This window comes from Drosophila takahashii, chromosome 2R (assembly GCF_030179915.1).
Source record: "Drosophila takahashii strain IR98-3 E-12201 chromosome 2R, DtakHiC1v2, whole genome shotgun sequence".
NCBI lineage: Eukaryota > Metazoa > Arthropoda > Insecta > Diptera > Drosophilidae > Drosophila > Drosophila takahashii.
In genome coordinates, this window is record NC_091679.1 from 28,647,678 (window position 1) to 28,674,712 (window position 27,035).

The 27,035-nt window shown below is 41.3% G+C and overlaps 2 protein-coding genes across 2 annotated transcripts in view; both read right to left on the minus strand.

Annotated features, from left to right (window-relative positions):
- The window catches only part of tei (teiresias), a 94,706-nt gene that overhangs the window by 56,742 nt on the left and 10,929 nt on the right, over nucleotides 1-27,035 (minus strand). The window lies entirely within an intron of this gene.
- Nucleotides 22,531-25,581, minus strand: LOC108061520 (axoneme-associated protein mst101(2)). The gene has a single exon (XM_070213111.1). The coding sequence runs from the start codon at nucleotides 25,460-25,462 to the stop codon at nucleotides 22,994-22,996; it is 2,469 nt and encodes an 822-aa protein (XP_070069212.1). The 5' UTR covers nucleotides 25,463-25,581; the 3' UTR covers nucleotides 22,531-22,993.

Below are 27,035 nucleotides of genomic sequence, written 5' to 3' on the forward strand. Positions count from 1 at the left end.
TAGCATCCGAAGAATCAGAAGAAAGAGCGGGATGGCAGAAAGCTCCGCTGCGAGCGCGTTGGCAATATGGCAGTGGAAGCCAAGTGGAAAATCAACGAAAACAACGAGGCAATCGCCCTGGCGCACAATCACACATGTTCGCATGGCGATGACAGTGGGAAAAGCGCAGCGATGACAAGGACAACAAGGACATTGTCCGCCATCTTGTTTTGCCCAGTTCTGCCTTTGTATTGGCCATTGCCTGCCAATTGACAGCCGGCGTTGAATGCATTTCCTGTCTTGCTGCCGTTTGTTTTCTTTGCTTAAAGGGACTAGTATATGATTGCAATGGCGAGGAGTGACGGAAAAGTAATACCCCTATAAAGAAATCCTGATCCACCACCGACTATAGTATTAAATGAAAAATATTTCGATGTTATAGCCAAGCATACTGATTCTAGATTTAAACAACGTGTTAAGAAGCCAAACATTTTTTTGTAAGTGTGTATGTGAATGAAAAAAATTGTAATACGCACACAGCTCGTTTTTTACACAACTCGTGCAGTATTCACAAACATCTTAATCTCACAAACATTTAATAAAATTTCCGACTTTCAAAATATTATGAAAATATTATCAGAAAAGTTAAAAGGGATATTTTTTTAAGCAATCGATATTTTTTTGTTTATTTACAAAGCTACATTCCAATTCATTTAACAGCTAAATTTATTTTATTAACTTAAATATGTTAAGGAAAAGAATGTGGAAATTAAAATTAATGCAATATTTTTCCTGTGATATTATCTTAAATATTTTAAGGAAAAGAACGTGGAATTTTAAATGAACGCGATATTATTGCTGAAATATTATCGTGAGGAATATCATGTTATCATAAGGGGAAAAAGGTAAAAGCTGGTTAATTGCAGGAAATATTATCGTAAAACTGGCGCACGCCTTTTCAAGTGGTTGGCGAGCACGCTGCCTTTATTTACATTGCATGTGGCAGGTGGGGAAAACTGTGGCACCCTCATCAGCTCACCCTCGCAAACATACATACATCCGTCCGGGAAATTCGATTTCCATGGGTTAAGCGTAAATGCTCGTCGGGCGGTCAGCGTTTGCCTTGGCTCGCCCAACTTTTCAACTTGTGCCAATCAAACAAGTTCAATAACGGTAATTAACAGTCCAACGCAAATGCAGTTGCAGTTGCTATTGCTATTGCAGTTGCAAAAAGGCGGTGGGATGGGTGCCCTGGCTGCAATTTGCGAAAAGTTCAAAGCTATTAGCATGTCGATGCCTCAACCTGAACGGATGTCGATGTCGTACCGACTGCCGTTTTTCGACGACAGAAGTTTTCCGCCTAACTCCCGCTTTTCCAGCCTAATGGTGGAGCTGCCGGCAGGCCGTCAGTTAAAGGCTATTAGCCGTGGTTCTGAAATGGCGAAAACTGCTAGTTGGCAAGGGAAATTGACGACAGGCAGTCCGTTTGGTCATTTAGGCCCACCGTACGGCTTTCTGGACCACTCGGCATGCCAGTTTTGATTGAACCTGATGGACCCGCTAACTCTCTAATCAGATTTAATTGTGAATGATGTATATGGCCACTCACAGCGCAAGAAGCCTGTAATGGGTATTAATGAAAGGGGTTTGTGGGGTGGGAGTTTGGAAGAAAGTGCGTCAAAGGCCCATCAAATAGGCACTTACACTTAAAGAGAATAAATCGGAAAATATCAAGTTACATGATAATTTAAAAAGCTTGATTTTCTAATAACCATATTGGAAAGGGGTTGTGAAAACATCGATAGTGGGCTCGAATATTATCGATACTATCGCAAATTAGAGAATAAACAAAAGAAGATAAAAACAAGAGAAAGTTCAAGGAATATTTAATTGAAAATTGATGATTGAATTATAATTAAGCATTTAAAGTAAAATAAAGTTAAACCTTAACGATAATACTGTCGCCAAAAAAAATATTAACTACAAATACCGTAAAAAAAACTGATCGATGTTACCGATATTGGGTCCAAAACAATTTCAGAGCCGTCGTTACTATTGATAGTGCTATCGATTCTTTTACCAGCCCTACGTAATACGTATAATTTAACTAAAAACCCTAAATAGGCTTAAAAATGCATTCCAATACTGTTTAATAAATCTGAAATCTATCGAATACTTTAAGCTCATAATGTGGACCAGCGCCAGAGCTCATCCATCTCGTTTTCCTGTAATGCGCTTTCCCAGGCTTTTCCTCATGTTTGCTCTAATAAACAGATAGTTGGCAATTGGCTGCTACCGGCTGTTGTTGCCAATGTGCCAGCGGATCTATCAATTTGTAACATTTTCAGGCTCCCACACCCACGAACGGCATCCGTATTCACTTACGACTTTGAAGGGGAAAAAGGAGACCATGAATCCGGCAACCTGACAGACAACTGGGTGAAAATTGTGGCACGGGCATCGCCTTGCATCTCTGCATTTTTTCTCCGCCTTTGAAGCTCCGGCTCCGGCTTCATCTCCAGCAGCCACTTTGGCCACAGAACTTGAACATGAGTGCAATCAAATGTATTACATTTTGTGCAACTTAAGCGTCGGCTGAAGTGCCGAAGACAGCTGGCGAAGAGAGTGCGGACAGGGGATGCGGACCATATACATATACATATGTAGGGTGGAAATGGGGGGCAGCCAGGCAACTGGGATATATCCGCCTTTGGGTGCAATGATTTCCTGAAAAACTCCAGTCAAGGCTGAGTCCGGATGAAAAACTAAGCGCATGAGGTGGGTGAAGAGGCAGGGCGGTGCTCATACAGTGGCGCCGTAAAGTATGCAACATGCGCCATAAAAATGGGCCAAACAAGGAAATTGCTAGAAATGCATTTTGTGGCTTATGAGCCGTGAGGAGAGGGGAGGGGGAAGGGAAAGGAAATCGGAGAGCTTGGAAAATCAATCGAGTTTGTTCGACAAATATCCGCTCAAATGGAAATTGACAGGAAAGCTCGATACAGAGATCCAGAGGTACGTGAAGAGAAGGGAAAGTGCATGGCAATTAGATGTCATCGCAGTTAAACGACTTTCGAACCATGACAAATTCACAATGTTTGCTCAATTGGCCATAATGCCCTGATTGATGACAAGCTTAAATAGGCAAAGCTGTCCACCGGGGACATGATATGATTATCCAACAATTTCCATTGCACTGTTTGCCAACTAATCAATGGAGAAGTCGGAAAAGCGGGGCGATGCAACTGCCATTTCCTGCCGCACTTTTTTGCCGCCGTCTCAATCGGCCGTCATTGTCCTTGGCGCTTGTCAAACAAAGGAAAAACTTGCTAAATTCTCCGCTCAAACAGTTGAAGCATGAAAAAATTTCGCCAGAGAGACACAAGATGGGAAAACCAGTGGGTGGTGGGTTGGCTGGCAGGGTGAACGGGTGGTTGGCAAAGTAAAGTAAAGTAAAGTAAAGCAAAGAACTTTATACCTAAAAGGGATTTATTTGATGACTTGTCTAACTCGTGCCCTTCACTCTTCACACGACCCGGCCACGCCCACCACGCCCCTTTCCGCACCACGCCCCCCGCCAGACTGTCCCGGCATGACGTAGCACTTTTACAAATGAAGTTTTATAACTTTGCCTCCGTCTGATTTGTCAAAGAGCGAAAGAGACACGGCGCCCAAAAGTGAAATGCGACAAAATGGAATGAAATTAAATGCATTTTGAAAAATGATAAAGTTCTTCTCAACAAGGAAAGGGTTTTCCCTTTGGTCTACTGTCCAACTGTAAGGCAAGTCACACAAATCAGTGGAAACAGACAATGACTTAAGGTATTTCATTTACTCACAGCTACAGCTTCCATTTGAAAAAGGGTTCAACTTACCTGCAAAAAAAGAAAAGGGTGTTGGAATTAGATTTTTTGTATAGAGAGTATGAAAATATAATTTTAAAGCATAATGGATTTTAGTTTAATTAAATGGTTGATAAAAGATCCTTTTTCTAGCTCATTGCTATATTTGGTTCGGCACGAAAATTATATAATAATATATTTGAATATTAATTGGCTATTAAAAACCTATTATGTTTATATATTCACCTTGATTGCCACTAATTATGTTTAGCCATTTCAAATGATAATTTGGTAACATGAACGCAAAGTGATATCAAATTTAATGTTAGCTCTCAAAACTGCAATTAAATTAAGCGCAACCATTTTAATTTACCAAATAGCCGACGAATATATATACTTCTTTAATGTTCCTCGTATTTCGTTGGCTAAGAGACGGATAATGATTAAAACTAACGCTGACATCGTTGTCCACAAGCTGTTGTAGCCACACAAAAGCAGAGGGAGAAAGGAAAAAACTAATTTGACAAAAGTTCTTGACCATCGGAGTCAAGGATGCCAACTGTCGAATCCTGTGTGTGTGGTTCCCCAGTCCCCCAGTCTCTTGGTCAAAACTGCAGCAGCAGTACAAACATTTGCTTTTGGCCGCTGGCTTCGACTATTTCACAAAAGCGCATAATAATTTTCACAGGATATGAAAAAACTTTGAGTTGGCTCTTCCGTTCGCTCGACAACCTGCATGTGTGAGTGCGAGGACGAGTGTTGGTGTGTCCTGCGGCATGCCATTTGAATGCCACACTTCGTCCTGCCCGTCCATTTGCCATTTTCCTCATTTCACCCCGCCGTTGTTATAGTAATTGGGCAAGTCACTGGCTAAAGTGGCGTCAGCAGCCAACTTGCGACCGACAACCAACAATGGTCCTGCAGCCAGGACGACACCACTTTTATTAACAAATGCCAGCGTGTGTGCCGTGCTGAAATTTGCTAATTGCCACTGTTGCCTTGTCGCATTTTGGCTCTCTGCCGCCGCATTTGCCCGCTATTAATTGTTTTTTTAATTAAAAAATTATTTTCAGTAGAAATAACAATTTCGGAGAGGTACGCAGAGATAAAACATTTCCCTTTGTTTGGTGGAAGGGGTTCCTGTAATAAGGAAAACAACCTTCACGTTTGAGTTCTGTATAAAAACTGATTTTATTTCATTAAGTCTTTGCTTACGTAGCTAACATGAAATTCTTATAATATACTTATCTATGGTCTACGCAGAGACCACATCTGTTTGCCTGAGCGGGAGCCTTATCAACGGCCTCCTGCAAAGCGACCCTTTGTACAGTGTGAGAACTATAATTATGGTCAGGCTCAAGTGGCCTGTACTTAAGATTACAAGTGTTAGCACTGCACCCTTGTAGGGTTTGAGTTACAGATCGTTATTTACGGCTCTAGATCAATTTACATATTGACATGTACTGAACTCGTTAAATATTAGGTTTATTATAAAAAGTGTTCTTCTTGAACATTCTGCCAAGGGCGGCAAGATGCGGTGTAGGGGTTATAATTACTTAGATTATTTTTGTTAACAATGCAAATATGAAATTAGTGGACTGTATATTTAATTCGATATATTGTATTTGCTTTTTATTTTATATGTTTAGACACCCTGCAACGGTCTTGGATTTTATTACCAAATGTATAATCATTAATTATTAAATCTTTAATTTTAACATGATACCTTTTCATGTATTCTTTTTCATTCTTTAACCGTTTAACATTTACCGTATAATTAAACAGACATAGTTTTATTGGGCACCAAATCATTTTTAAATAGCTACTACTTTGCTTCACAAATTTGTAATTATATAACTTGGCCCGAAAGTATGACTTGATTATCCTAATTGACTTAGGACTTTCTTTTATTAATTCCTTGTCTATTGACTCTTCTTCTACTAAATGAACGGTTGGAACGTCATTAACCTCAACTAATACGGATGGTGAACTAAAAAGAACCTCACCTCCAAAGTGAGGTCCTGCCGGCGGAATATCACGGCAGTGTATTTGCTCATCTTCTATTTCTTTAGAAATCGTTAAGCTACCTAACTCTTTCTCTTTTAATGGACTCGATAATGAAGCTTGTGAATCTATTATATTTGATTCTAAACTATTCTTATTTTGTTTGAATTCATTGCCACAAATTAATTCATCGAGATAATTAGAAAACTGTTTCTCTGGCAGGGTAAGAAACTCTTCTTCCCTAAGAACCCAAGGACAATATCCTTCAGTGCGGAATCTTTTCTTTATGACCGTTACTATATTTTGAACATCGAACTCCAATTCATCAATAATGCGTTCAAATTCTTTGCGTTCAAAATAACATCTAGCCTGTTCCACCACATTAAACAAATTTGTAGCTAAATAGTTAATCTTATTTCTTCTTATGTTAAGAGAATCCTTGCAGCCACTCAAATTTTTTACTGTCTCATCGAGATATTTGTTTAATTGCTCGACTTTCTCTAAGAAGGCCACCTTTGCACTAAAATAACTAATATCGGACATCGACATCGTGCTTTTTACAACTATATCAGTTACTAATATCGAACTTATCTGTTGATCACGTTGACTTAGCCCATTGATGACGATAGCGTTTTTTCAAAGATGTTGTCGACGACGTTTTTGTAGCGACGATTTTGGCGACGACTTCCCTTGGTGTCCAGGTCCTGCGGTCAGCCAGCAAGTCTTCTTCCTTCCAAAATGAAATTAAGTTATGGTGCCGAGATCGTCCTCTCGGTAGCTTGATGTATTATATTTATCCCAGTTTCGGGATGTTAAAATGCAATATTGCATCTGCAGGCTATTTGCCCAATGGTGTATATTTTCCCATAATCCAAATTAATGGAGTTGAACGCTTAATTGCGATTCAATTCAAGGCCCTTTTACAATATTTACATTTATATTGCAGGCTCTTGTTAACCATAGTCAATGCTAATGGTAATATTATTATTTATTGTGCACTTTTTCTTTAATAATAATATTTTTATTTAGTCGGATTTTTTTAATTTTATGCTTTATAGCTTCTTGGCTTTATAGCATTTGTAGGCACTTTTCACCCTTATTTTTCCAAACTTTTGGATTTTGCGCAATTTTCTCTTGTGGATTTTTTTTGTTTCCAATACAAGAGTATTTCATTTGCAATTAGGCACTTTTTGCAAATGTTATTTTGTGGGCACTTTTTTTTTTTTAATGCACTTTTCACAAAATTTTATATTTTTTATATCCGCTGTTTTGGCCACGGACACGCCTTACCAACTTATTGGTTTTAATATATATGAATCACTATATTTTTCTATATATTAATCCGATGTTAAGGCCTCGGAAACGCCCTACCGACTTTAGCAACCTTTAGCTGTTAAAAACAGAATCTTTAAGGTGCTTAAAAACAAAAAAGACTCTTTACTTGTCTTTTTGCTTTTATTTTGTTCAACACTTTTGTCTCTTACCTCTGGTGGGGGAAAACAATCGTGTGAATCTGTTTGCAACCTGTAGCTGCAAGTGTCTAGCACTTGACAGAATCTTTAAGGTGCAGAATATCTCTGAGTCTCTTACCACTGGTGGGGGAAAACTGCAGAGTAGTCTGGCCAATTGTTCCGCAAGGAATCAAAGGCTCGAATGACCAAAATGAAAGGGATTCCTGTAATAAGGAAAACAACCTTCACGTTTGAGTTCTGTATAAAAACTGATTTTATTTCATTAAGTCTTTGCTTACGTAGCTAACATGAAATTCTTATAATATACTTATCTATGGTCTACGCAGAGACCACATCTGTTTGCCTGAGCGGGAGCCTTATCAACGGCCTCCTGCAAAGCGACCCTTTGTACAGTGTGAGAACTATAATTATGGTCAGGCTCAATGGCCTGTACTTAAGATTACAAGTGTTGTAGGGTTTGAGTTACAGATCGTTATTTACGGCTCTAGATCAATTTACATATTGACATGTACTGAACTCGTTAAATATTAGGTTTATTATAAAAAGTGTTCTTCTTGAACATTTGGAAATGGGAATGTTTGAAATGGATTTATATCCCTTGTTTATGAAAGACGTTGACCTTAAAGTCCGATTATATAGTTATATTAAATTTATAAATATAAACCAATATTTTATAATTTATTTTTAATCAAACTGGTTCGCTTCTAAAATATTAAGTGATGTGACATAATCGTATTAATTTTCTCCGTGCAGCATGACTTTCAGCCATTAAACCGCAAGCTATAAATTCGACAGCTCACAATTTCTCTGCTCTAAACCAGCTCCATCAGTTGGCATTTGCGCTGGCAGCACGATAACTCCCCGGCTTTGTGTCATAAAGTATCTTTTCGGGTATCTGCTGCCTTGTACCTCTCACTGGGATAACCTCATCCTTTTTTTACGTTCGCGTAATAGCTGCAGACTCGCCAATAGAAATTTCTCAGTCACGTAGATGGAGATGATGCATCCCACCTGGCCGCAGGAGCTTTCAGCCAGGTCAACGGGGAAAGCAGTAGGGTGGCAGTGGGTGGAGTGGGCCGAAGTGGGCGCATAACTCACGCTTTTCAACGCCAAAGTGCACTCAGCTTTCCCCACAACCTTTTCTGTCCCCCCATCCCCAACTCTTCGCTAAGCCAATAATAAATTTCTGCAACAATTTTGTGCCAAAGCTGCAGTTTGTCAGCATTAGGCGGCTTGAAGCTCCCAGTCCCTTAGAGCTTCCTTGATCGATATTGAATTCTCCAGCTTTAATTTGGCCCAAGGCGACATAAATGTGTTTATAATTAACTGAAATTCCTCCCTCCCAGTGCCCGTTGCTCAAGTATGGGATGGTTATTTTGATGGGGAGGGGAGAAAACTGGAAGTTGTGAGATTACAACTTCGTTTACTGCTCTTCTTTCTGGCGTGTGTGGTATGACAAAAGTTTCTGGTAGTCAAATCTTGGCATGTTAAGTTGTAGCTAACTTTTTGTAAACTCTGGGAAATCTTTGACGGAAAAGACGGGGATTCCCGCATCGCTCTGCAGACGATTGTGTGTTTGCTGGAAAACTCTTTGAAACTCTGTGTAGAGCATTTAATTAATGCAATCAGACCAAAACAATAGACAACAGTTGGCAAACAGGGTGAATTTCATTAAATATTGTGAACGTCTTTATGATAGTTTTAGCAATTTTTAAAGCTTTATCTTTAAGAGAATTGTATCATTACAATGAACCAAAGTTTTGATATTATTAAAATTAAGTTTGACCAGTAAAAACTATGTATATGCGTATAATTACCAAAAAATTTACCATGCGAATATCGATTTGATTCAGGCACTCTTTTTTTGTGTAGATAAAACACAAACGTGTTCAGCGAAGGATTAAAGGTCACCGCAATTCATAATCGAAGTTACATAGATATGTATATATACGAATGTACGTCAGTAAGTACCTACGCACACGCAATGTTTGTCTTGGCTCAGAATAAATACAATTTCGACATCGCCTGCCCACAACGAATTATCATAATACTGGCTTCAGACAACAGCGGAATATCCGCCCACCCAGAAGGAGTACCCGTACACACCCGTCGCCTCGTCCTCATCTACATGTAATCGCACATGAACAGACATAATATTTACTGCTCTAATTAATAGTCACGTACACCGCTGGAGCAGGAGATCCATTTCGGTTTGGGGGGATTGCCGCCGGATTTAATGAGCTCGAGGCGGGGGCTTTATGAGGACAAATGTTGGTCGTTTGCCACTTGAAGTGGGAACTCATCTTGGGGATTAAGCTTTGATTTAATTTGATTTGCAAGGATATTTCCTCCCCTTAAACCTGATTTTTATTATCTTTCCTCTATTGCTTTATTCAGAGATGGTCAGCCTACCATTTGTTCCTTTATTATCTTTGCCAACCGCCAAAGAAGCGAAAACACCAAAACAACGTGACTGGTGCATCCTATTCCCGCGTCGAATCAGCAAATCCCACCATGGAATTTGCAAATTCCTGTCTGGACGGGATTTCCTATGCGAAAGCGGGGCAGCGCATAAATGCAGCCCACTGGATGGGCCATCCGCCCGATTATGCATGTCCCCCTGTTTCATATTGATGATGTTCCCAACCCGACGCAGCCCTCAAAATAAACCCCAAAAAATAGTTTCGGTCCGGGTTGCATAGTTTTGCTTTTGGCTTTGGCTGTGGGTTCAGATTTCTCGTCCGGAGTTGCAGTTTATTTTGCAGGAATTTTTTCTTGCCACTAAGGCTACCATTTTGCCAATTGGCTGCACCCATCTCCAGCATCCAGTAGCCAGTGTGCCCAGAGTCCAGTGTGCGATTGTGTGTGGGCGAGAGGAAATCCTGGCCAGCCTCGCACTGAGCCGCCAGCAGCGATTGCCATTTCGGCTCTAATCAATTTTTTTGATTGCCAAATGCAAAGTTGGCTGGCCGTGGCTTGGAACGACTTACGCAACTGGGTAGCCACAATACGGGGGAAAAAATGGTGGAAAACAAGCCTGCCACAATAGGATTGGTGGCATGGAAATGGAATTGAATCGAATCGAAAAGATGGATTCGGCCAGATGATGTTGGACCTTCGAGTTGACTCTCCCATCGAGAAGACAAAGTTTGGTATTTGCGTTTAATATTTTTATTCGCCTGCAGGCTATTTAAACTCACTTTGATTTAATTAACATCCTTGTTTGCCCCCCTTCGATCCGATTTAATTCACGTTTTTCCACTCTATTTGTTTACTCTCTTAATTTGCTACACATTTTTGCTAATTTTCTTTGTTTGCTTTGACCAACTCAGCCCCATTTCGAATACCAATGTTTTCTTCCACACTATTTATGTGTGTTTAATTGCAACTCATTAAGCATATTAATTAAATCGCCACATTTATGCAATAAAGCTGCGGTTATTCCGCTGTGGAACGAGAAGGTCGGCGAGTGTAAGAAAGGGATAAATATGCGTAAAAAGAGGTTGTCATATATTTCAATTGGCCGCAAAAAATATTCCGCACACAGACGCAAGCACAATAGCAGCAAATTAACATGGAAAAACGCAACTGGCAAAAAATAATATATTTGCATATTGCAAAACAACAAAGGAACTATAGGGACTAAACTTTAGGGCACCGACTATCAAATACCCAATTTTCAGGGGACATTTTAATACTGAATCATGAAATTCAGGCTATTTCCAGCTAATTTATCTTACTTCTAAATTCTATGTCGCTTTAATTTTCATTTTCGGAATCAAATACTATTTGTGGGGATATCATCGAATTTCAATGAATGGCAAACTATCATTTACTTATAACTCCAAAACGGCATTTTCATAATGGGATTTACTTTTGATGCGGCCTTTGCAACGGGGGTTATTATTAATACCACTGGGCTGAATAGCATTAAGTAATGCGCCAAAAATTACTGGCTTATTAAAAAATACCTGACCACAATTAAATAAGAGAAAAAGTAGAAGGACAAACGAAACGGTAAAAATTAAATTAAAAACCAGAACTGGAATTTAATTAGTTTGCACAGGCCGTAATGAGGATTTATGGCAGCACATATATTTTGGCATTTATGAGTGTAGATTTATTTATGGGTTGGCATTGGTATAAATCGCAATGCGACACGTGTTCTAGCACTTTAATTCTGTTTTAACAGACTTCGATGACTGAACACATGCAATTAGAAAACTGTCAAAGCCAATAAATGGACGCATCCCGAACCCAATCCCGTTGCCTTGTCATGCAAATTACAACCACCCAACTTGTCAGCCCGCTGACATTGAAAAGTTGTTGCAAGGGCGGGTAAAATTACCTTTATTAGCGCATCGCAGGAAGGCATGAGGTGGTGCCACGTGTTGCTTACACAATGCACAAGGGATGCTCGGATGGGGGTGTACTTTGCAGGAGATGCACAGAGAGACAACAACCGTGGGCACTCGTGATTACCGAACGGAGAAGGGGCTTTGGCCATTAAGCATAAAATTGAGTTGCACAACCCGCCGTGAAACGCCGGAGCATTTAATTTGGGGGATTTTCCGGGCTTACAGAGCAGAGATTCCAGAGTTTAGGTTGTAGTCCTAGATTCAAGACTAAAGGGATGTCACTCTGGCTTATTCACCCTTGATTTACACCCAAAAAAACCTGATATGAATGTGGTATCAACTTGTTATGCTTGAAATGTAAAAAACATCTTCTATGTAGGCCGGTTCACTCGTGTAACTTTAAGCGATATCTCACTCTATATTGAATTGAGATCATTTTTCTTCTCGCCCCCATTCAAGTAATTTATGTCGTCATGTTGCTTCTTCCTCTCTTTTTGACGTCAGAGAATCTTCAAGAGACAGAATACCAAAAAATTATATTATTTAATATCAATGCTAGCTAGTAAAAAGGATATGCGTATAAATACCAGTTATTTGACATGCGCATATTGATCCACGGGTGTTTTTTATTTGAGTGCATAAATGTCTAGGTAGAAATAATAAAATTTAGAAGAGCCTTCGCTGAAAATGTAAGTGTCTGGTTAAATTATCGAAAGTTTAAATTGGGCTTTCCAGCCCGCTCAATTTCCGATGCAAATAAAAATGTCTGCCACTGTCATTGCAGCCGTAAAAAATATTAAAATTTTCTATAAATATCTCTGTCTGGCAACAGTGCTGTGTGCATTGCTTTCCCAGCGAAATTTATAGCTTATTTATATAACAATAAAAGGAACAACATGCGGCAACCAACAATCACTGGCATAACAACACGGCAGACACAACATGAAAATGTCGCCCAACAACGACTGTCGCACCCACCAAAAAAAACAAAAAGGGGAGAAGGGTGCTGCATAAATGGGGGAAGCTCGTATAAAATATTATGCATATGCATTCGCTGTCGGTGTGGGCCCACAAATTAAACAAGACGCAATGCTGGGAGGGCCATGGTCTTTGTCTGCCTGCTGCCAACCCATTCCCCCGAGACACTCCAATTTTCTCTCAGTGCGGGGCGTGGCTGGTGCCGCCCCCTTACCTGCACCGCCTACAGTTGTAGTGTCCTCCATTAAAAAAAAACAACGACAGCTTGTGAAAAACCAAAAGAAATGGGCAGACCAATGCATTGATTTTTTATTTATAGATGAATAATGGTCCAGGACCGTTCAATGACTTCTCCGTCGATCCCGGCCTCAAAAGTTGGTAATTCAATAAAATCTTACAATTCAATTTTAAAGTTTTTAAAAAGGATTATTTATACAAAAAAAATGAATTCACTTGATTCTTTAAAAGCATAAATTTCCACAATTTCAAGAATGCCTTATGCTGGTCTCAAAGTGTAAATACAAATTGATTAAGAATTGTTTCGAGAGAAAAATCACATACAAGTGAATATCAAACTAACATGGTTGTTTGCTGGGAAAAAATAGGAAATGCCATCCGCTTCCGCGGTAATAATATTTTATTGCTCACTGCCTGTTGACAGGGCAAATAGCTAAAAAAATGGCCATTGCATGAATTATATATGCGTTCTAAATTCGCTGGAACGCTTTAATAGGAGGCATGCCACTGGTGTTTGCCGTCTCTCTGCTGATTTCACAACTTTTTGTGGTATTCTGCAGCTTTGACTCTGCTTTTGTCACATTTATTGCGCTGGCATTGTTGGCATTTTGCAAATTAAACGGATTTCCGCCAAAGGCCATTTCCGCCCGACCCCTGGTAAAAGGCATTTCAAAGCGATTGCACTTTTTACCGCCGCCTCTTTTCGATTCGATTCGTTCGATTCCCGCTTTTGTTGTCTGCTTTATTTTATTTAGTGTCTGTTTTTTAGCGTCCTGACAAATGTTTTCCTTCTTTTTTGCTGTCATTGTGGACCAATTCTTTAACGTTAATAAAAGCGTACAATACACGAAGAGGAAAGGAATGGTTGTACGATGTTCAAGATGTCAAAAATACGTATTTTTGTAGTTCCACTCATACTTTCATATTTAATATCATTTTATTTCCGATTTTGTATACTAGCGCTTGTTTGTTCCATTTTTTATTGGAATGTCTCCAACAAAAACTTGTTGATAACTGCATTACAGGACCTGAATGTGATTATTGTTTCTGATTTGACATCGCTTGCTCACGTTTTAATTTATGTTGCTTGTTAATTAAGCATATTAGACACCAATGAACTGGAAATGGCAATTAGCTGTCACGAATTGATTTACAGATGTGTCAACGAAAAAACAAACCAAATTGTCATAGAATAAAATGCTAAATAAGCCAATAGAAATGGAATAATTATGGAATAAATTTAATTACCACAAATTATGCATAAATTCCTCGATTTGCATGGAAAAAACGCCTGAATACTGATGGCACTGGGAATGGACTTATACATTCTACAGTAGTCCCAGTTGGCAGTCGGAATCGTTAACTTGTTATTCAAGCAATCGAATTCCAGCAACAAATTTAAATATCCCACGACTGCTTGGCAAAGTTCTTGTCTGACCTTCGGGAAGGGAAACATCTAACACCTGGCGACCGTTTCTCATTAACATATTGAATTTTAATATAATGTCGACTGAGTCCTGGATCCCAGCCTCAGTTATCTTCGCTTCGGCCGAAAACCACAGGAAACATCCCTCGAACGAGCCGCAAAATTCTAAACTACTTTCGTTTGGCATTTGCCAAAAGCCAAAAGAAATTACTGCGGCAAAGCCCAAACATAGAAGGAAAGCCGGGGAAAATGTGGAGGGGGGAAATGAAAAATTCGGGGGTAGACAGGAAGATCCATCTGCATATTTTTCTGCCGAGCTGCGGATAGCATGATTAAATGGCTGCCAACGCTCCCAATAATGACGTCAAAAGCATTTGCATTCAAATTGCGATGGAAAGTTCGGTGAAAAAATTCGGGAATGTACAGATGAATTTCTGATTTCGACCGGGAAATTGATTTTTAACGAGGCATGTTTAAATGATTTATGAACGGCCCAAAAAATTGTAAGTTTATTATAAATGCAGTCGGACAATCAAGGCTTTGAAGTTCCAAAATAATTTAATTTATGCTCGAGGACAGCGACTCCAGAAAATTGTGCCAATAATTTATCGATATTTGGCAGAGCCACGCCCAATCCGCTTGCAAGCATAAATCTTGGACAAACTCCACATAAATTTCGGTCGACAAGTGTCCAGTTAAACAGGCCACAAGGAAAACCGCGAGTGGGTGTTTCTCGGTTGCCCAAACCACTCCTCCAAGTACACAGAAAAATATCACATTACTTATTTTAACAATCTTGCCCTAAGTGAAGGCAATTGCCTTAAATTTGTCTTTAATTGGGTATAATCAAACAAATATTAAGAAATATAAAAGGCTGGCTATAGATGCAAATTATTGTTTTTATCAAAAATTAACAACCAAATCCGTTGGAGTCTCAAACGTTCTTGGGAAGCATCAACAAAAGTATATAAAATTTCGAAAATTGTTTTATTCTTAGTGTAGCTACAACAAGATGACACACATTTAAAAAGCGCCCAAAACTTGGCTCCACAATTTGTCACTGGGTCATTCTGCACATTAGAAATGAACTGGCGGAAAAAAGCGCTGGGAGGTGGTGTCGCTTTTTTTCCGTTCTGTAAAATAATAAATCATGTGCACATAACACAGAAGCAGTCGGAAAAGTGGTTGAATGTCTGGCGCCGGAAAAGTTCTGTTTTTCCTCAAATGTCCAAAGACCTTCTGGCGCTTCTTCTTGTGTTCTTCTGACACAGTTTTCAATTTGTGGCTGGGTTTTTTGGCACCCAACTCGGTTCTCCTGAATAATTGCCGCAAAATAGCATAAATCAAAAGTGGCTCTAATTACGGTTGCATGCCAGGTGATTAATTAGGCCGCAAAGCAGGTGCATCAGAGTGTGCCCTCGCAGGGTTAATCATTCCAATTAAATATCATAATTCTCAGCCAGCACTGCAAGTCTGTTCGCTCAGTATTAAATATCAATTAGATGGCCAAGGAAAATGGGCTTTGAGTGCAAACTGGACGAATGAATGGATGACTGAGTGTCTGAATGACTGAATGACTCACTGACCGACACAGTTGGACTGTCAGGGTCATAATTATCCCATTTGGGCTTTTGTGTGTGGCCTGTGGCCAGGAACCTGCAGGGTTAGCAGTGCGGAAATTCAATTTTAGGTAATTTCGTTGCATGTCATTAGGCGCAATTATGTAATAACAGACTGGAGCCAAGTGTTGATCGATGCACTGGTCCGAGCCGAATAACTTGTCCTGGTACAGTGCGCCCGTACCCGAATGATAATTAAGCTGGGATCCAAGGTAAGTGGGTGGCAATTAGGTGCATGCTTGCGGTCGAGCTCCGTAATGTTTGCCCTTTCATACTTTTTGACGACCAAGGGGAAATGCCTTTCGGTTTCAATAAGTAAAACAATAAATTTTCCATAAATGCAAGCCTTTGTCAGGCATTTTATATTCAATTTATTATCTCCATCTAAGCAACTCGGCTGCAAACAAAATTAATTCAATAAAAGGATACTTTTTGCCCAAGCGAAAAATCACTGACCCATTTTGGAGTGACCTCAAATTAAATTGTCCGAACTTCCTTTGCACATTTCTCAACTTATTAATTTTCCATTAAATGTTACAAGCAATTAAGCCCGAACAAGCAACCGAATCGAGGACCCGGGCAAAAATTATCAACACGTTCCGCTTATTAACTGCCGGCAAAATGTATATTCATACACTTTCGCACATAAATAAAGAAAATGTCGAGCGAGCTTCTAAGGCCGAAATCCTTTCGGAAATCTGTCGCAATTGTTTGAGTTATGCCCGGGGCGGCCGGGGATGAGTTGGGTCTGGCATCGGCGTCGGGGAAAATATTGTCGAAATATATATCCGGACAGGCATTGAAAATCAAAAACATTTTAGTTCAAATACTTGGCGAGGTTCTAGAGTCTGGTGCGTAAATTTTACGCTTTCCTGGATTTGCCACAGACTTTTGGGGGAGCAAGGATGTGTAAGGATTCATCATGATGCGTCTGATTCTCATTTGTGTTTCTTGTATTTGTGCTCTGATTTAGATTTATGCATGATGATATGCTTTAAAGCGGAAGCCAGCCAGGGGATAAAGGCAGTGGCAGTTGTATACACATATATGTGGTCCTAGAGTCCTTGGTTCAGGACATTATGCCTCAAAAAGCTGCCAGCAGCCAGCTGCGCCACTTGAAGCAATTTATGAAGCATTTTACTTACTTAGCTGCTGATTTACTCCCGTCTCTCTTTCGCCATATAAATGTATGTACACATACGTACGTCTGTATATCCCACATAGCAAGGACCTTTAGCCAAGCACATGTGTTTGCAATTTTTCTATGAATATGAAATAAGTCCCTCCTTCGCATGTGCGTAAATAAACAAACGGAGCAGCAAAAGCCGAGACACTAGTGGAAGTGCCGGAATGCCAGCAAGGATGAGTCCTCACAGAATCCGAATCCGAGTCCTGCGATCGAGTGTTTACCCAAGGCGTTGCCGGCTCCGAATGAAATACACAAAGCACACTTTACGCCTGCCAAGCAGCTAACGAAATTTAATGTGCGCTTTATGCAAAACGGGATCTTGGAAACCGGAAGAGTGGAGCTGGAAACCCACATAAATCCTTATCCGTTTCCTTATCCCACAAATAATCATCAAGGTCGGGGCTGCTACGAAATTCGATCAATTGGCAGACAACAATGATGCGATGTTTAAAATGTGCACAGGCCAAAAACTATCATCACTAAAAGTATATATTTCAAATCAAAATATTTTTTTAAATATGATTTACATCTCATTTAAATACAACATGCTTTAAAATAATAACGTTTAAGATTTAATATTATTTTTACGTTGTTATATTATTTTGTATTATTTTTGTAGAGCCTAAATTTTAAATAAAAAATTTAATTTCCATAATAATTATCTGCAGTCTGCACTGATAGATTTGATTCTATAACTATGATAAATTCGTTTTGATCGATACTTTTATGCAACCATTTCTTCTGATATTTAATATTTATTTTTCTTCGTGTATTCTGACGAAATGGTGCCGGAGAATTAATCATAATTGCTCAAAGCCAAAGGGAGGATGCCAGGACTCTCGGTTCGTTAGGGCATCAGCCGCCGTCTGGCCGCGTGTTGTTGTCTATCCGATGATTTGCCAATTTCGTCTGGCGCTGTCTGTTCGTTCGGCTTGTTTACATAAAAATATTGCCAAGATGAACACGACAGGCGATGACGATGGCTGGGGCTCGAGGAACACATAATGAGGCAGACAACAGTCCAGACGAAAATGGTGAAAAGTCGTGGGGCCAGACTTCCCCGGCTTTGCAGTTTCCGTCGAATGCAAGTGGTAGTGAAAAAAAGCCAGACAACGTGGCAAATACAAGTAAATGCGTGACTTTCACTTTGATGTCGCACGAGGGGAAAGCAGCTGAAGGGATATATATTCGAGACAAGTGTCGATTTGACCAAAGCTAGTTCTTCATTCCGGCGAAATACTGCGCTGTTTGCATAGACAGGCACGTGCCGTTTGCCGGGAATTTCCCCCTTTGAGCAGCTGCAAAAGCTGCGAAGTAAGCAATCAGACAGGTTTTTTCCCTCCGAGGTGAATTCAAGTGTGATGGGATGTCCGAAAACAAGACATTAAGGAGCTCTTTTCACAAGGAATATCACTTCAAGGAAAAAAAGGAGCAACACCTCCGGAAGGGAACCTGACCGAAGCGAACACAAATTCTACAGCTCGCTGCAGGCGAGCTCAAGTCAGATGCAGAAAGTTGTAGAAGAAGTTGGAATGCCAGTCAGGTTGCAGGTGACACACCTTGAGGTGCTGCAGAACAAGATACCGAACCAGAGACATGGAAATTTTTTGGACAGACAGGCAGGAGGAGGCTTATCATGCCGCAGGACATGTGAAGGGGGTAATCAAAGCCCAGGCTGATGTCCTGCCACTTGCACTTCGCCGCAGACAACTGCAAGATAATGAAGCGTAAACTTAAAAGAAAACTGAGCGGGCGAATATAGAAATGTTTGCCCAGACTTTGCGATAAAAGTTGGCCGAGCCAAATTGTGTGTAAATACTTAAAAAGTCGTTAGGATGGTCAAAAGAAGCGGTCAGAGACACTGAGAAGTGCTGAAAGAGGTGGGGAGCTGTCGAGTGGCAGAGTGAGCTGGAGAGGCAGCCAAGTGGAAGGCTTTTAATGAGCAGTTGACGTCATCATCATTAAAAATGTGCAAGCTGCGATTGCGATGATTGATTGGGTTCCGTTTGCTCCTTTCAGCCGCCATTAAATGCGCCTAAAAGCGCGCAGCCATAAATTTGCTTAATCAAACTATTTAGCCAGCCGGTAGAAGGTAAAAGGTAGGTGGTAGATGCCGTATGCCTTATGGTGGATGTAGATGTCACGCATCGGAAGTCAAGCTGCTGCAGCTCCATTAAGGTTGCGGGTTACGGTTACGGGTGCAGGAACACTCCAGCGTAACGAGCGCCTCACATGTGTTGCATGCTTTTAGGCGCTGCTCAGACGACACACATAATCCTAATTAATTGCCGGCATCGGCATCAGCATTCAGGCAGCAGGATCCTCCATCCAGGAGCATAGGCTCTCTGTCCCATCCCCATCCTATCCCCATTCCATCCCAGCCGCAGCGAATGCTTTCTGGCAGGTGCATGTGAGCACTTCGTGCGCGCCATTTACCCAGCGAGTGTGTGGGTGGGGCAGCCCCCTTGCTGCACTGAGAAAAATGCACCTGAAGTCAGCTGGGATTGAATCAAGCAGAGTTAATGGCTCTGCCCGCACTCTGAACACACACACAGTATAGAAGAACGATCTCCAAACATACATGAATTTAACATACGTGAGTTCCTTGGAATTATTTTAAATGAAATCAGAGCATACTTTTAGACACCTTTAAAAATGTTTTTAAAACCGAAGATATATTTTTGAATTTTTTCTGGAATGCCGAATATTAACAGATTTTAAAGTCTAAGGCATTTCTGGGTTATTTCGAGGTGAACTTTTCAAAGAGCATAGCATAACATTTAAATTGAAATTATGGCTGCGCCAGGGCCATAACTTTTTCCCAGTGTAGCTGTCATCTCCTCCGATTCCCGATACCCCTCGTTTCATGCCAGTGCGCCATTATTTCCTTTTGATTTGCTTTGGCTGCAAAAGTCGTGGCGTGTTGAATGGCGTTCTAGTGAAGGGGCAAGCGACGCATTTCATGCACTCGGCTGAGCTTTCGAGTTGCTTAACGCGTTTGATGTTTGCTACCAGCTCAGGCACCCCCTTCCTTATGGCCCTCCATCCATAAAATTTAATGCATCCTGCGAGTGTGACAGCCTGGCGGGCCTACGAATATCCCAAAGCCCACATAATCCGCAGGAGACATCCTTGCTGTGGGCACTGGAAAATGCTGTAACTTTTGAGCCAGCCAAGTGATGTGAAAACCCGTTGTCAGCCGAAGGATAATTGGGTTTCACGGACGGAATTTAATTTCTGCATCTTTAAGAACCAGACACAGCAATGTTGATATTTGAAGACCCGGAAAGCTGCAATTGAGCTGCCCGCTCATCCCCAAAGGAAACAGAAAGAAAAATTGCAAAAGTTTTCAACTCGGTCGGGGGACCATTAAACCAGCCACAATAATCGATGCCCGAGTCGAACGAACATCGAAGTCTTGGTGGTCAGGCTAATTTCCCTGTGTCGAGCGAGAAGGCTTAGGAAACCAAGCCGGGAAAAAGGGCCCCGAAGTATGCAACACAATTTTAATTAGTTTGGAAAAGTATTTTAATTTTTGCAATTTGAGTGCCAGAAAAAGAGAAATCTTGGGACTTGGACTCGCCGCCCTGCGGCTGGCAACACCCGACATATTTTGAAATTCCTCTCTTTAATGATTATTAACATTATTAGTTGTAATGAGCGTCGTCAGCGCGTTTTAAAGTTCGCCATTGAGGCGTGGCAAATGGCAACAGAAATTTGCCTGCCATTCAGAGACCAAAAAAACAACAAGAGGCGCGGCAAAAAAAAGTGCCGGCAAAACGCAGAGAAAGTTGAAAAAGTTGGAGAGAAATTTTCGCAATTATTTTTCTGTTTTAATGTAATAGTGGATTCTGCCTTTTTTATGATTATTTTTTTCTTCTCCTCTGCGCACTGCACGTTCTACGCTTTCAAACAAAAAAGTTTGTTTAAACTATGTGGCCGGCCGGCCGGACAGACGGACGGACGAACGGACGGACAGAGTCTCTAGGTCTAGCGGTTGCGTCGGGCACGCCGGGAAATATGCTTTGATTTTTGGCCCGTCCATTGCGTGGAATGCAGTGTTCGAATTGTTTGGTCCCTGGCTTTCTGTGGACTCTGCTCGCACGATATATATAAATTTTATTTTTGGATATGCCAAAGTTTTCAAATTAAAGGCTCCCGGCTTTGACCGAAAGTTTTGCGGCTGTGGGCGGCTCTCTTTACCGTGATTAGTGATTGAGTTTGGTTCTTGGACTAACGCAAAGGCAGCAAGGCACTTACCTAAAAAGAGAACAAAAAAGTACATAAAGTGTTAATTAAAGTTGGAATAATGAGGAATGTGCGGAGGTAAAAAATTGTTTAAGTCTGATTATCAGTTCCATTCTCGGCTAGAATTCCCCGGGCAACTGAAAGTCTGCTTTGGGGGCAACGGGCATGGGCATCCCGAACTTAATTACACACAACTCATTTGTCGCACACAAAAACCACTCCCCAAAAAGCGCCACATGGGACTCGGTCGTCTGGGAAATGGAAAACCCGAAACGAAACGAGACGAGAGACGACACATGACATATAGCAGAAACAGGAGAAGGAGCCAAAACAACAAGGATCCTGGGAGCCGTGCCCCCAGCACAGACTTTTGTTTATATGTCATAAAAATTACTCATACGTTAATAATTTAAACGGATGGCTGTTGATGATGAGGTCGCAGGCGTCTGCAAATTTGCTTTGGCCAAGCCAGAAAGGCCAGGACTAACTGTAAATCAATACGAAATGAAAACCAAATAGGCGTCGTCCTGTTCGTGTCTCTGATCAAACACAAGGCCATCACCTCAAGCTGCTCTGCTCTCCGTGGCCCGATGTCCGATAAGTTTGGCTATCATGTCGGAAAATTCATAACCAAGGCAATGACAGACATGGAGCATATTATCTGATGTCTGTGGGTCGGGTGTGTGCGGTGGCAAATTCATTATTTCATCAATAAAACAACACAGCAATCAATATGGTGAGCTGTCCATTTTGTTTGCTCTAGCCATTCTGGCCGAGAGATACTCGTAAGTAAATACACGGCATATATCGTAGCATGTGTGCACTCCGTATATTTATTCATGAAGCAATATTAGAAAACTGGCATCAATTTCAAATTAGTAGGCTCAAAAAAACTCTCTTAAGATATGTTTGAATTAAATTTACTAGAAGTATTTATATTTTCATTATCTCAACCGTCTTCAAATTCTGCAAGTGTTTTATTCTGTTTGTTTAAGCTATAGAGAGTTAACATACAAATTCTAATTGTATAACGTTACTCGTTGGATAATAGGGGTATATTTTTTGACCCTATAAAGTATATATTCGTGCTTATAATTGAAATCGTTTAAATTAATTATGTAAAAGATCTAGAGGTTCCTAAAATATCATGCAGATATTTGTGATGCAGTAAAAAAATATTTTAAAATGATTATACTAAAATTTATTTAAAAACAAGATTATTCCAAGTTTACGTGGGGGCAGCCGCGGGAGATTTTATTGTAAAACTAAGCAAAGTTTTTGGGTAAGTTCTTGACAGCTTGGAAGGCGATCCTTCTAGGATCCGGGTGAATTACCCAGCTACCGAAGGCCAGGCGGGCAATGATGCTGATGGCCTGGGCACCCACCAAAGCAGGACGGTCCCACGAAGACCCATATGTATGTACCAAAGGCTTTTGTCGTTTTAGTTGGCCAAGATCACGGTGGCGGTCGCAAGGACGATCGCCCAGTTGGAATCGCATCTGCTGCATCAACTGGAGGACAACCGCCTTGGCGATCGCCGTCGTCCTCTGAACCATGTGTGCCGTCCTGCCTGCGGGAAGGATATGATTCTCTGGTCTTTCTGGAGATCGCAGCTTTAACAGATTCCAATGATCTTGGATTTTATTTTTTTGAGTCACACTTTGGAGTCGATTTATTCTTTTTGTCCGCTTCTTTTTTACTTTTTTCTTTTTCCGTCTGATCAAATGAGTCACATGCTTTCAGGACTTTGTCCTCCTCACATTTTTTCTTTTGTTCCTCCTCCTCTTGTTTCTTCCTTTGTGCCTCTTTTTCCTCCAGCTCTTTTAGCTGTTTGTTCAGCTCTTGCTCTTCACACTTTAGCTCGTCGATTTTTGACATTAGTTGCTCGCATTTTTTCTTTTTAGCTTCTTCTTCGCATTTTTTCTTAAGTAGGTCCTTTTCACATTTGTCACATATTTCTTGCTCTTCGCATTTTCTCTTAATCTTTTCCTCCTCACATTTTTTGTTTAGTCTGCATTGTTTCTCAATTTCATCAGCGCAATCTTTCTGCTCATTCAACTCTTTTTTCATTTGCTCTTCGCGTTTTTTCCGTACTTCACATATTTTCTTTTGAGCTTCTTCCATGCACTTTCTTTTTACTTCCTCATCACACACTTTTTTCGTGTCCTTGCACTCGCACTTTAGCTTTTCGTCCTTTTTGCTTATATCGGACTGTTTTTTGACTAGTTCGCAGCATATTTTCTTCAAGGCTTCCGCTTCGCATTTCTTTTTTTGGGACTCCTCGGCACACTTTTTCTGCTTCTCTATTTCCTCGCACTTTCTTTTAAGCCTTGCGTCCGCACATTTCTTCATGAACGCACACTTTTCGATATCAGCTTCTAGTTCCTTGACTTCAGACTCCTTATTTTTCTCGTCCTCGTGGCATGATTTCTCCATTATTTGTTTCACTTCCTCAGTAGCTTTTTCGAAATCGAAGTCGTTCTGTTCAGTGAGATCTTGAATAAAAGGGCAAATGTCCTTCCATTTTTTCTGAACACACTTTTGGATCTTGTCACTTGCAGAGTCCTTTGATTGCGTGCATTCTTCGTCATCCTTCTGTTCGTCGCACTTAGTCGACTTCTTAGGTTCTCCAAAGGACTCGGCGCACATTTTCTTGATCACCATCATGCGGCACCTTTTCTTAACTTGTTCTCTAAGACAATTCTCAGCGGCCGCCACTTGCTTTTTATCCTTGGGATTTAGGTGCTTCTGGACCTGGCGCATATCTTCCAATTCTTCCTTAACGCACTCCTCCAACTTCTGCTCAAACGGAGACTTCGACCCGGGTTTCTCTTTATTTTTTTGACATTTATTCTTCTTTTTGGGCTCTTCTGGGCATGCCTGCTCTTCAGATTCTTTTTTGTTGTCCACTCTTGCACTCTTGTCTGCTTTTTTGGGGTTTTTCTTTTTACCATCTCTTGGAGATTCGGCTTTCTGTTTCAGCTCTTCAGCTTTGTCATTCTTTGCGTCTTGTTTTACACTCTTAGCTTTTTTATCAACTTTTTTAATATCTTTCTTCTTGGACTCGGAAGCCTTAGAATCCTTTGGACATTTAACTTCCGTTTTGCACACTTCTTTCTTCTCTTTTGGTTTCTTTTGGTCCTTAATTTCTTTCTTCTCAACTTTCTCTTTGTCCTTACATTTAGATTCCTTCGTTTTAGGAGGCTCCCCCTTACAATTATCTATTTTGGGATCTTTTTGTTCCTGTACTTTTGGTTTTGCATTGACTTTCTTTTTGGGTGATTCTTTGGGCTCTTCCTTACAACTGTCAATTACGGGATCCTTTAGTACCTTAGCTTTGGAGTCCTCTTTCTTTTTGGATGATTCTTTACTTCCTTTTACACTAATCTTCTTTTTTGGATAACCTTTGATATTCTTCGGCTTACCGTCTGATTTGTCCTTCTTGTTTTCTTTCCTTGGGGCCTCCTTGCAGTCAGACTTCTTTTGACTTTCTTTCTCCAACTCGGCTTGTAAGAGCTTGGAAGTTTCTTCTATACACTTCTTAAGCGTTTGTGATTCTTCAGCCTTTTCGTTCTTCGGTTGCCCCTTTTCGCACTGCTCCTCTTTGGGATCCTTAGTATCTTCCGATGCGCCCTCCTCTTGCTTGGCAGCACACTTCTTTATCAGCTCCTTGATCTTCTTCTCCTTTATCAGTCGCTCGTACCGGAGCTTCAGCTCCTTCTCCCTGCAGTACTTCTGCATGACCGACTTCACGCAGACTCTCTTGACGCCCGCCATCACGCAGTCCATCATCTCCCCCATGGCCTTCCGCTCCTCCGCTGTCATGCACTCCACTTTCGCCTTCAGCGCCTTCGTCTTCAGCTCGATGCACTTCTTCAACTGGCTCTTGAGGCGGTCGGCGTCCTTCTTGGTCTCCTCCTTCTTGTCAGCCGCCTTCTTCTTTTTCATTGCAAGGGCTTTTTGCTCCTTGAAGGCCTTGTAAGCCTGGCAGTCCATGAGAGGCGGATCGCAGTAGTTTCGCAGCTGCCACTTAAACGCCATGCCCATGGTTCCGCGCGTCTGAGGACCGGACAACCGCATTAGCAGACAGCCGGTGAATCTGGAGCACATTGTTAAAACCCGCGATAGGCCCCCACGATCCACAATTTAAAAAATATAAAATTTGGATTGTCGGAAGTTAAAAACGGAATTTTGACCCCGGGATCGGAAATAAAACTGCATATACAAACTACATTAGAGCGGCAATGGGAAATGAAAAGAATACTCTGTTTTTGGAAATTTTTCGAAAATACAGAGGAGGAAAAAACCAAAGAACCATTTTTTATATCTTTGCAATGGGTGTTATTTAATTAGCATACTCTAAAAGAGGGGACTTACTGCGGGGGACTGATTTTTGAAGAACAGTGCTAGCTGCCGCCCGCTAAAAGATCGATACCGTTCCTCCTTTTAAATATTCACATCAGTTAGTTACTAAACGTAAACTGTTGTGGTCTCGTTTCCTAAGTGCCACTGAAGCGGATGCATGGAGGAGTGGAAATGGTAAAATAGGAAAAGCTCGCCTTGGCGTCGTAAACAGTTTTCCAATCTTTGCACAAACCTCAGAAATGACAACAACGCCGAAGAGCCACAACCACGACGTAGTTACACACACGCACATCCCATCGAGAGGGCCAACGGCAGACAAACACTTTTGTCGAACATAAAATCGAGCACAACTTAATTAAATGTTAAAAGCGCGACCGCAGCGCGTCTGTGGCTGCCAAAGGTGTGAATACGAAGGGGTTTTTCGAGGGGGTGGGTTGGGATTTTCCGGAAGAAGGGGGGAATGCCGTTATCACACCGAAGAAGACGCTGACAGACGCTAACTTCATTTTCGGGGGACTGCTTCAAATTAGCAAACCTGTCAACTGTCAGCGTTTGTGAGTTGAAGTGTGGCCAGAAGTATGCGGGGCGGTGGTTGAAGGTGTGGGGCGAGCCGCAGGCGGAAAGGCGAAAGACAAGACAATGCGCCTCACCTGTGCTTCAACACCTTGCAGGAGACATAAACCACCCCACCCCACCCCCTCCATAAGTTGCTCTGCGAACTTTGCAGTCTATGCAGAGGCCTCCATGGTGCCATGTGGGTGGGTGGGCTGTGCGGTGAATTATGGCATGTCTACTTCCGCCATCTGGCAGCCCAGCCACCCCCCTCATTGCGTTGTTTGTAATTTGTTAATTTCCCGCATTTAGAAATTAATTTTCACTTCATGCGCCGCCAAGCAGACAACAGCAGACAGGTGAGTTCGAGTTGGCCTACCTTGGCAACACTGTAGCACACACTGGCATTACGAACTTGCACCGCAATTACGAGTGCTCCCAGCCCCACGCCACCTGAACCACCCACACCACCCCAGCCTCCCACTGAGCTCATTGCGTATTTAAATTCCTTTATGTTGTCATTAATTTCTGCAACTTGTTCGGCAGTGTCGCTGTTAATTTTTAAGCGAAAGCTCTGCCCGAGCAGACTGCCATGTGTTTGACACGTTTACATTTTAATTGCTCACATGTGTACGTTGTACGTACTGCGTACTGGGGGGAAATGCTCATTTCATTGTTGATGTGATGTGAGCAGGCGAAAATGTGAAATGGGTCTGCGGAGTGTAAAACTTTAATTGCTTTATTATGTCGGCCAGCAGGCAGGTGG

Coding starts and splice junctions, on each gene's coding strand:
- LOC108061520 (XM_070213111.1), bottom strand. CDS start 25,462: ATGTGCTCCAGATTCACCGGCTGTCTGCTAATGCGGTTGTCCGGTCCT.